This window comes from Apus apus, chromosome 2 (assembly GCF_020740795.1).
Source record: "Apus apus isolate bApuApu2 chromosome 2, bApuApu2.pri.cur, whole genome shotgun sequence".
NCBI classification, from domain to species: Eukaryota; Metazoa; Chordata; class Aves; order Apodiformes; family Apodidae; genus Apus; species Apus apus.
Window position 1 is genome coordinate 142,123,928 of NC_067283.1, and position 11,813 is coordinate 142,135,740.

Consider the following 11,813-nt stretch of genomic DNA (forward strand, 5'->3'; position numbering starts at 1 on the left):
TTATGTTTCTTTTGTAACCCATGGCAAAGCAATTTTTACCCTCGCTGGAAACAAGGTCCCTTCTGTGCTTCTATTCAGTACATGCAACTGGACTTTTTCAGACTTGTGACAGAAGGTAAAAACCATGTAGCATATTCCATTTAGCACCACACACCTACAACAGCCAAAATCATAACTGAGATTTTGCTGAATCAGCAGCAAGAGGAAAAGTTTTCATTCAGAATTAAAACGTGTTTTTCAGTGTACAACTCAGTCACACAGCCAGTCTGAAGCCATGCTAAAGAAAATAAATTATCCTATAATCCTGTATAACTTTAAGTAACTCTTCTACAGAGACAGGAAGGTAGAACTGTATCCCTTCTTAATAAATATCATTATATATAATAACAACACAACTTTTCATAGAGTGCTCAGATAAAAACAGGTACCTGGACGAAAAGCCATCTTAATCTTAATGAAAGCCTCATTACAGTCGGCAAGAAGATATTTTGCTTTCCTGTGGTAGATTCTAACAACGCCTAGTAAGAGATGTCCTGAGGTTCGAAGTGCCATCTTCACCTAAAAACACATTGCACAATCAGTGAATTAGATGTAGCCTTACTTCTTTCCTTTCATGAAATTTCAGGCAGCTTTTCATGAATGTTTCCAGTAATATCAAATACCCAAAACAAGCATAAGAATCAGCAGGATACTGAAGAAAAAAAAAAAATGCCAAGTCTTGAGTACAATACTATATTCTACATTATGTTTATGGATGACTGGGCAAATATCAGTAAACAGCCATTCACTCTACAAATTCCCAACCTCTACATTGTCTGATGAAAATAAAAACATATAACAAGACAAAACCCCTTTTACCTCAACTTTTCCTGACATCTTTGCTACTTTAATTGCAGAAAATGTGAAACACACAAAAATCTGGACAGCTGAAAACTACAATTTGGTTACATAAAATTTGATTAAAATCTGTTACTTGTTAACTCTCCATCTTCTGTCCTGCAGTTAAGGAGAAAATCAAGGGGAAGTTGTGGGGTGTCTATAAACAAGCACTGCTACATTAAAACAAGTTTAAGTTCCTTTCACCTTTAACCTCACTGCTTTACTATGTATCTGCCTTCAGAACAGAAACCTGAAAATTCCAAGGAAGGTCTCTCCTTAAGTACCTCAGTCCGAAAGACCATGAGACTTGTGTTGAAAGGTACATGGAATAATTTGTCTCCCAGAAAGATTAAGCCATACAGAGTTTAACCTCAAACTCTTAACAATTCAAATTTTCATTTCATACTATGTTTTTCTAACATTCCAGCTGATGAAAATGTTGCAAGAAGTTAAATATTTGAAAGAAATATCTATCAATTCCTCCTCTTCCTAAAAGAATTCTGCAGCTCACTATTGTGTCTATTAACATCATCATCAACTTTCTAAATTCTCCCAGAGCTGTCACTGAATCTAATCACTATTCTGGAATAGTACGTATCTCTGTGATTGTACTACATATTTTTTGCATATACTTATCAGTTCTTAAAAAATCCAGAGTAGCATTGTAGAAACATTGTTGTCTTTGTATCAACTAGAAGACAAAAATTAGTTTTATGTTTTCAAACAGTTGCACTTCTTACAAGACATTCAGGTATCTTTTAACTGACAAAGGTCACAACCATATCAGTCCACTAGTTATTAAATGGCAAATTTCAATTTTCTTAGTAGAGAGAAAATACACTTTAAACCCCAAGTTTCTCCAAATTTCCAGAATATCCATCCAGAAGTGTTATGTTCCTTCAGTTTAGTTGCTATCTATTCGCTTCCCAGAAAACCAGACTAAAAGCTTCAAAAGCAAGGCTTTTACACTACAGCATGGAAAACTATCCTCATGTAACCAGTAACGTTGAAAGCTACCACATGTAATGAGTAACACTGAAAGCTACCACAATACTTCAGATCTTTTTTGCTGTAGCTAAGCAGAAACGTGCTTTGGACTTAGGCCACAAACATAAACAGGAATATCCTAAGTATTATTTCTACAGCTTCCAGTAACAACAGCACTGAAAGAGTATGATCATAAGGCCTTTAAAAGTTACTTCTCAGAACGCCTGGGCTTTCCTCTCTTCCAAATGCCAGCTCCTAAATGGTGCACGGTACATCAAGATACAAGTCCTCCATTCATACAAAGCAAAATATTTTGTAACTAATTTGCATGATACTTTAGCTTTAGAAAACTGACAAGAAAATACTCTTCAGTGAAATCAAGAGTCAGTGGAGTATTTCACATCTGAACTGACTTTTCCACCTTTTTAAATAGCAACATTAAGAATTTTATTTGTTTTAGTGATCCAAAATTTTATTTATTTAAGTGACCCAAATAGTAGCTACCACGTGTACACACAATTTTTTTTCTCTACAAGGTAACATTACATCAGAATAAAACAGATACCTTTGGTGAAATGATACTCTCCACGCTGCTCTCCAGATTACATTCAAAAACATGGGCTTTGGTTAGCTTCTTATCCCAGTGGGCCGCCAGCCAGATTTTGGCCAGCGGCCCACGTTTGCTCAGGACAAAATGGGCATAGAACATGGTCCGAGATGTCTAAAACAAAGTGCAAACCTGTAAAGAGAAAAGTAATGTTTGGGTTTCTTTTTTTCTAGAAAATTTTTAATGAGGAACATCCTTGTAAACTCACCCCTTAGCCACAGTAAGCAAAGTTTGTTTTTCAATCTTTAAGGACAGACTGTTTGTATGAAATATTTAAGAAGCCAACACTTACAAGTGGTGACCACGTAATAGCATATATATTCATTGCAGAGGAAACATAAAGCAAGAAGAACAACAACCAAAGACCATTTACATAATTTAAAAATGTTTACCATCCCACAAGAAAAAAAAACATCTTGAATACATTAAACTTTATGGTAATGATACCAAACTCATAATGCAAACAAACATGCTTCAGTTTTCACTTCACAGTATTTTTTACCACTTCCTTTCTACTCTTAATGTCTCAGTAAAACATTAAGCATTATAAAATACACAACTTAAACATTTTGGACTTCACTATATTGTCTTAAGCAGAAAGTACAATTATGTCTTCATTTCTAAACAGACTGCTCTCCATTTCATAATCCTCTTAGTAATGCTTCATTTTTTTTTCAAGTGTTGATAAAAGTGGTAAGAAAATTGATTGCATTATTCCAGACTTCCTGAAGGTTTCATCTTCTTCCTCCTGCACTAAAAAAATACTTTTTATGTAATAGCTACATTTTATCTACTAATCTAGTAACTATCTTACAGCTGGTAAGATGCCAACATATCAAACCATGGGAAAGCACAACAGCATGATGCCTTAAGATCTCAACATGCCAATTTCATGCATGAGGTAAGCATATTATTCAGTTCAACTACCAAGTTGAGAAAACAAGAAGTTTGCTTTAAAGAGGTGGAAAATTCTCTACAAACAGCATTTTCTCCATCAATATCTGTATGTAGGAGAAAATAAATTTAAAAAGACAGGCGAAATGCAACAAGTGCATTTTATTTTTTACCTCCTCCATGTCTTCAGAAAAACTGCCTGAGGAAACACAGCAACCTAACACTAAAAGCAGGGCAGTCTTAATCTGTGCAGAGCCAGTGTGAAGAGCACCAGTTTGTAGCCATAAAAAACCCCCAGTTTCCCAGATGCATGTCAACACAGCTTACAGGCAAATAGGGAACACATGGAAATACAAAACATTGGTAAACATGACAGTCAGAGAGAGATCATCAGGAAACCAATTCATAAGTTCATAAGCCATAACAACTTATTTGTAGGTAAGAGAAACAAGTTTCAAAGTAGCTAGAGTAGAGCTGCTGATATTTATAAGGGATATTAAAAAAAACAAAAGAAAAAAAGAAAAAAGAAAAAAGAAAAAAAAAAGGAGCACAATTGTGTCTGCTAGAAAAAAAATACATGGGCAATGGACCCACTGGCATTACTGGTTCAATGAAGACATCTGGCTAACAAAAGAGAAATTGTAGATCTCGGAAAGTAGAGGCCTATAATTTTTTTTTTTTGCAGTTTGGGTTTGGTTTTGGTTTTGTTTTTTTTAATAAATAGGAGTTGAAGGAATAGAAAGGATGGGAAAAATTATCTTTGTAGTGGTACCATACTCTGTACTCCATTCATAGGTATCGTTTAACAAGCAGGATGATAAAAGCTTTGACTTTCAGCTGCATTAAACAGAGAACAGCCTTGTTTGGACAACAGAACTGATTATCAAGCTAATCTGTCTTTATGACTGACCGGCCACTCATTCTGTTCGGAACCAAGAATGAACACAGTGGAGAGGATTTAAAAGGAATAAAGGCCATGTTCAGCTTCAGCTTGAGTTAACACAGTAGATAGGATTAAAGCTACTCCTAGGAGTTGATAGCTTTAAGTCATAACAAAACTGCAGATTAAAAAAAAAAAGGTAAAATGTCACTTTTATTTGTTGAGATTGCATGGGGGCTAAGGACAGCACTGCACCAAGACATACATGAGCAAGCTTTTCTGGGAAGAACGATGAAACAATTTTGCAAGTTTCATTGATCAACAGAAGTTACCCAAGGGAAAATATTCTACTTCCACCCCCAAGGTGTTTCTTGAAAGACATGACATGGTCTCAAAGGCCAGCAGACAATTCAATCCCTTGTGCAATTTTCAAAGTATTTCACAGTATTTTTGTATAAGCAGAGAGGTAACTTTGCAGCACAACATTTTGGTATCTTAAGTGGCTACAACAACCATGCACAGGTCTGGTAACAGCAGGCCTGTAAATTACCCATAAACATGAGGAACAGGGGAAGACACAAACATACAGTTAACAAAACCATTTGTATTATTCTTCTAAAATCCTCTAACAGCAGTTGCAGAAGAATGTATTTTGATTTATGGAGTTTGACAAAATTATTCATCAATGTTTTATAATCATTAAAAGATGTTGTGAGACAACACCTGGAGTACTGTGTCTAGTTCTAGGGCCCCCAACATAAGGACATGGACCTATTGAAGATAGTCCAGAGGAATGCTACAAATATGATGAGAGGGCTGGAGCACCTCTTGTATGAAGACAGGCTGAGTTGGGTTTGTCCAGCCTAGAGAAGAGAAGGCTCCAGGGAGACCTCATAGTAGCCTTCCAGTACCTGAAGCGGGCCTACAGGAAAGCTAGGGAGGGACTTTCACAACAGCTTTTAGTGACAGGATGAAGGGCAACAGTTTTAAGCTGAAAGAGGGTAAATTTATATTAGTTATTAGGAAGAAATTCTTTACTGTACAAGTGGTGAGACACTGGCACAGGTTGCCCAGGGAAACTGTGGATATCCCCCCCCGGAAGTGTTCAAGGACAGGCTGGATGGGACTTTGAGCAACCTGGTCTAGTGGGAGGTGTCCCTGCTCATGGCAGGGGGATTGGAACTAGATGATCTTTAAGGTTCCCTCCAACCCAAACCATTCTCAGATTCTAGTAAGCATGGGTTTCACAAAACATCAAACATACAGTTAACTGTATCCTGCTGATTTCCTGTTAAATGTGAAACATACTATATTTTGAAACTCAAACAGAAACAACTTATCCCTTTAAATCCCAGACAGCAAGTGTAATGCAAATGGTAAGACAAAACAACTAAGATACCCAAAAGGAATCATAGAATCATAGAATCTTAGGGGTTGGAAGGGACCTCGAAGCGAGGTTCCAAAAAAACCTGATGGATTACACCAAGGATAACTACTTCACAACTTCTTTTTTTTTTTTTTAGTAGACACATTGTTAACTCTTTCAAAGAACTGACAATCCAAGTTAAAGTACTCCCTATAAGGGGACTTAATTTAGTTGAATGGGTTTCAAAACATATGCTTCCTTAGCAACTAAAACGAAGAATATAGGCTAAAACCACTGCACCAAAAGAAGGCACAGAGGCAGTAAGCAGTGACCTGTGTTTATGGTGTTTCCTGGGCTTGAATATCACTCGGTACTGGAGCTATGAATGAAACCTAAAACTTGCTTGTAAGACTAATGAGAAGACTGCCCTACATGTGCAGGATACTTAAACTTTTGGAGTAAGCACCAAAACCAACTATCTTCTGACAGGCTGTTTCTCTTCATCCATTAATGAAGCCTTGCCACAGCAAAATACATTAAGAGAAACAGTGACAGACTAGTTTTAAAGCATGCTTTCATTTGAACTGTTATTAACACAATCATAAAATCACAGAATGGAAGGGGTTGGAAAAGACTTCTGGAGATCACCTTGTCCAACACCCCTGCTAAAGCAGGTTGACCTGGAACATGTTCCACAGGATCGCACCCAGACAGATTTGAGTATCTTCAGAGAAGGAGACTCCACAAACATTCTGGGCAGCCTGTTCCAATGGTCTGTTACCCTCAATTTAATTTTTTCCTCATGTTTAGCTAGAACTTCCTGTGTTCCAGTTTGTGCCCACTGCCCCCTCGTCCTGCTGCTGGGCACCAGTGGAAAGAGCCCAGCCCCATTCTCTTGACACTTGACCTTTAAATATTTTTGAGCATTGACAAGATCCCCTTTCAGTTTTCTCTAGACTAAACTGCCCCAGGTCTCTCAGTCTTTCCTCATAAGTGAGGTGCTCCAATCTCCTAATTATCTTTGTATCCCTCTATTAGATTTTTTCCAGTTCGCTCTCTTTCTTGTTCTGGGGAGCCCAGAACTGGACACAGTATTCCAGCGTGGCCTCACTAGGGCAGAGCAGATGGAGAGGATAATCTCCCACACTCTTCCTAATGCATCCTAGGATGTTGTTAATGTTCTTGGCCACAAGGACACATTTCTGGCTCATGGTTAACTTCTTGCCCACCAAGAAGGTCCTTCTCCACAGAGCTGCTTTCTAGCATGTCAACTCCTAACCTGTACTGGCACATGGGGTTATTCCCAGGACCCTTCACTTGTCTTTGTTAAACTTCATTAGGTTCCTCTCTGCCCAGCTCTCCAGCCTGTCCAAATCTTGCTGAGTGGCAGCACAGCCTTCTGGTGTATCAGCCACTCATCCCAGTTTTGTATCATCAGCAAACTTGCTGAGGGCCCACTCTGTCCCTTCATCCAGGACACTGGTGAATATGTTGAACAATATACTTCTGTTCCCTGAAACACTAATTTCCTATGTTAAGATACAAGTCTCTGCCACTTCCAAACTCCAGCAGATACTCTGTACAGTTATTTCTGGGTTACTCTAGAAGTCCTACCTTCACAAGTCTAAGTTGCAGCAGTTCAGTTACTGCTGTTTAGAGCACCAGCACAACTGCTTTAAAGAGGCCACAATGGTTGCTCTCAATTTCTCCAGATTTTGCTTTTTCTTTTCAGATAATCCTTTTTTTCAGGCTTGTTGTCTATCTTTATTTCATTGGGCAGTATGCAGATGCAGTGGCATAAGTGGGGAAGAAATATATTTTCTGGCATAATTCAAGACTGGGATGAATGTTAAAGGAACTAAGACTTTCTTGGAGTGGCACAGTGCTCATGCAGACATATAAAACATATGTTGTTGGCTGCAAAAGCAACTCATAAGAATCTTCAAAAGAAAAAGTGTAGCTGATGGCTCTTAAAAAACATGTATGATAAAACGTAACTGCTTATTTTTTTAATTGATTTGGTATGAACCAGGACCTTGAACCTTGTTCTAAGAACTTACTCATTTTTCTGTCTTGCTTGCGCTACTGGGAGGCAAAAGTAATACATATTCACATAAGAACAGGTGAGAACAAATATTGATCTTGTCAAATTGTGCTTTTAAAAGACTTTAAACTTTATTTTAATGAACTGTGAATTTGCTTCAACAAACCATAATTGTTCTCAGGTTGCTCTGCCTGAATTGGTCCTCAACAATTGCACAATCTTATTTTATATATTTTTCTTTCTACAGAAGTGTAAAAAACCCTCTGAAATTCTACACACAGAGTAACTGAACACAAAGCAAAACTAATACAATACAGATAGTACACAGAGTCTGAGCCAGAATCTGCCTTTTACATTCTCCTCAGTATCTGGTAATTGATCCTCTGAAAGAAGTAACAAGAAAATTGGGTAGATGCTACCTATGAACTTGATCTTAACCATTGATTCATAAATATTAAATCTTAAAAACTTTCTGCATAACAGAATGGCTAACTATCTAAACTCTGAAAAGCACTCTCACCTAGCTTGAGAGTCCCATCTTTCAAGACATTCACGAAGCAGCTTAATTAATGGTTGATACTATTGCAGACAACAGATATAACATTCAGCGTATTTTAATTTGACCATAGTTCACTCCAGCCCGCTCAACACTCGCCTGTTACTCCACTAGGTCAGGTTATGTATATACACACCAGATCATAGGTTCACTTCAGTTTTCAATTTCTTTCATTGTCACTGGTTTTTGTTCCTGTTATAAGGCTGCTCCAGAACAACATTCATCCACTGATTAGCAGACAGCTTCCATACTACAGTTTAAAAATTAGCCAGCCATTTTAATTAATTTGTCCTTAAGTTATCCTTCCATTTCCCTTCTCCACTGGTTCCCCCCAGCACAGGTATTTTCTTCCTATACTGTCCCCATTTCTGGTTTGCTCAGCCAAGCCAGACCTGGGTAATCTGGGGAACAGTGAGCTCACCCAGTGCATCTGCAACAGTCCAAGTTGGCCGTAGTAGCCCTCAGAGGTCCACAAGGATTTCCTTGACTCTGCAATTGTACTGCAAGTTCTTAAATTTTAACTCCTAATCCTGCACCATACAGTCCTTACATGTCTAGTGCAGGCAGGTTTCATTAGTGCACTTAACACCTGGTGTCACTGAAAAAAAAAATAATCACAAGACCACTCTTCACAAACTGCACCAATAACTCCTGACAGCTCAATGCCTCTTTTTGGCACTACCTTATTTCTTCTTCCTCCAACCAACTTTATAATCCTCTGGTTAATTCACAGTTTTCTGAATTTTAACATATTTCTTTGTGGCACTGTCACCTCAATTTCTTAAGTCCACAAAATTAATTATTGAAAAGATGAAATTAAGCTAGTCCAACTTGACATACCTTTGATAAAAGCACGCAGCATTTTCCATTTGTCTCCACATCTAGGTTTTTCCATAAACTTTTTTTTTATATCCTATGATTGAGGTTGCACTGCTCAAAACACAACACTCTTTTACAGGAACTGCGTTCACTGTTCCCCAGTTACAATATACCACACACCTACCTAATCAAACAGCTAGAACTAGAGTCCCACTAAAGTTACTCATTCAAAAGGCAGATCACTCAGAATTACTGTTTGAGATTATTGAACCCTATAAACACTCTGTGTCCCCTCCATTTTCATATTTAAACCTCAGCAGGTATCCTGCCTTGCCCCTAGATTCAGTATGTCCATCACCCAATGCAAAATAATCTAATTTTAGGCCCTATCTTGATTATCGCAAGCTGTTCTGCACAATTCTAGTTCCAAAGCGAATACACTTGCAAAACCCATGTATTAACACTCTCCTTAAATGTATATCAGCTGAGTATGAGAAGCTGTCTTATGCAGCTGTTATTTCTCTGCACTGTTCACCCAAAGAGCCTAAATGGAAAAAACTTTCTAACATTTTGCCTCAAAGAAGTTAAATCCATGTATTAACTGAGGCAACTATCCTCATTTGTGTGGGAAATCCCATGGTATCAGCAACCCTGATGTAAAGACAAGACTAATTTAATTGTGTGGTAATTTAAGTTTATTGTAGGTCTCTCTAACTTTTTGCTCCTCTTATTCCCTCCAGCAATACTTACTTCCTTTCTAGTTAAAACTTGAGATCAGCGGGCATTGTGTTTCCAAGCTTCACAGAATGTCAAATATTTACAAATAATCTTTCACAAAATAAAATGCAAGCCTGGTCCTACTAATGCTCTGATGTTTGCCCATTTTTGATGCAATGAATTTTACTGAGAATAATGAAAGCGTATATTTTTGTACACATTCACACAATGTGGGCCTAAGTTATAACTTCCTCAAATGTACAGTATTTTCTTCCATGTGTCTAAATTTAACAAAAACCAATTTTCACTGGAACAGTGCCATGCCCATGAGTCACAGTGACCCCAAAGTTCCTTTGTCATTGAGAAAAACACAACATCTTGTTTTATGTTTAACAGAAGCCTTTCACATGGGATCAGAGAGAAATCCTGGAAAGTACAGCAGGATTTATATCAGTCCCCAGAGGAGCTGCTAGAACAAGATTCTTAATTCTTCAAGAGGTAGGTATGTTTAAAGGGGCCTTTTATTTGCAGATTAAGGCACAGCGCCCAGAAGGTAGTCCATATGCTACTAGTGATGACTGCAAGAACACTCAATAGTCTGCTTCGTCCAGATAAGAAATTAAACTACATTAGAAAATGTAAGTCAGGCAGATCAAACTTTGCTTCTCTCCCCCTCCCCGCCCCTTAACCCGCCCGCCGCACCGGTCCGACTGCGGCTGCCCCGGCGGCCCTTTTGCCAACCCACGGCTGAGATCAGTCACATTATTCCGGCCCACAACACATGCCTCCCTCCGCTCCCCCGTGAACCGCGTCTGCCGTGGCAGAGGCCACTGCGCTTCCCGGCGTGCGATGGCTCCAGGCCCCACACCGCCACGGAGCGCACCCCGCTCTGCCTCCCCCTCCCGGGGCTCTGCCTCTGCCGCCGCCCGACCTCGGCACAGGTCACCGCAACTACCTGGGCCCGAGCTCCCAGCCCTGGCCCCGCCGCAGGGTCCCGGAGCAGCCCCGCCACCCTGACCCTTCCGGGAAGCCCCAGGCGGGCCCTTCCCTCCCGCTGCCACTCGCCGCGCGGCCGGGAGGGCTCGGTGCGGAGCCAGCCGCGAGGGGCCGGCAGCCGAGCCCGAGTAGGCCGGCAGCGCCCCGAGAGCCAGGCTGCGGCCGGCCCGGGCCGTGCCCTTCCGGACGGCGGCAGCCAGCCGGGACGGCCGGCAGCAGCGTGCGCGGCCGGAGCCGCTCCTTACCCTAGTCCGGGGCAGGAGGAGGCTGGTGCGGCGGCTGGCGAGGCCGGGCTCGGTAACCGCTCCGCTCCTCCTCCCCGAGCCGAGCCGAGCCGCTCACTCAAACAAACAAGATGGCGGCCGCGGCTCTTCCTGCCGCCCAAACCAGCCGTTCAAATCGCAGGATGTTTACTGTTAAAATCCCCCTCCTGCCCGGCCGGCCGCGCCGCCCGCACTGCGCCTGCGCGCCGCCGGCAGGCGGGCGGGCAGTGGGAACGGCCCGACTACGCATGCGCAGGTGTCCGGAATGAGGGGCGGGGCAGCGAATAATGAGGCTGGGGTGAGTGACAGGGCTCGGGGGCGGGGCCGAGGCGGGTGGGGCGGGGCTGCGCCTGCGCAGTTCCCCGAGCGGGGACGCGCCGTTGCCATGGCAGCGCGGCTGCGGGAGCGGCCCCGGCCTGCAGGCCCGGCCCGGCCGCGGGTCCGGATGAACGGGGCCGGGGCCTTGTGCGGGGCCGCGTCCCGGGGGTGGGTCTGGCCGCCTGCCTGCTGGCTGTGGCACCCGGAGAGCCGTTTGGTCGAGCCCGGTGCAGGACACTGCTCAGTTGGGGTGCACAGCACAAACTTTAAGTCTAGCCTGGCTGCCTGTGGCGTTTAGCTCTCTTGTTACCCAGCGAACAAAAAAGCACTGCCTTGCAGGTGACTGAACGTTTACTTCCCTTGTTTTAGAACTAAACAGGCTATTATTTAAAACAAACATATTTTTTTGCAGGTTGTTTCCTTAAGAAGATTATCAGACCAGGTTTTTGTGAGCTTTGCAGCTTGCTCCTGCTATCAGGGACACGCA

General features: G+C 41.5%; 1 protein-coding gene across 1 annotated transcript in view; it reads right to left on the reverse strand.

Moving 5' to 3' along the window:
* Positions 1–11,262, reverse strand: part of RAD21 (RAD21 cohesin complex component) — a 30,360-nt gene extending 19,098 nt beyond the window's left edge. Inside the window, exons 1-3 of the mRNA XM_051609791.1 lie at positions 10,991–11,262; positions 2,432–2,605; positions 429–558 (exon numbers count right to left, since the gene is read on the reverse strand). Of these exons, the coding sequence (XP_051465751.1) occupies positions 429–558; positions 2,432–2,575 (274 nt within the window). The 5' untranslated portion in view covers positions 2,576–2,605; positions 10,991–11,262. The remainder of the gene's footprint in view (positions 1–428; positions 559–2,431; positions 2,606–10,990) is intronic.
* Positions 11,263–11,813: the final 551 nt, after the last annotated feature.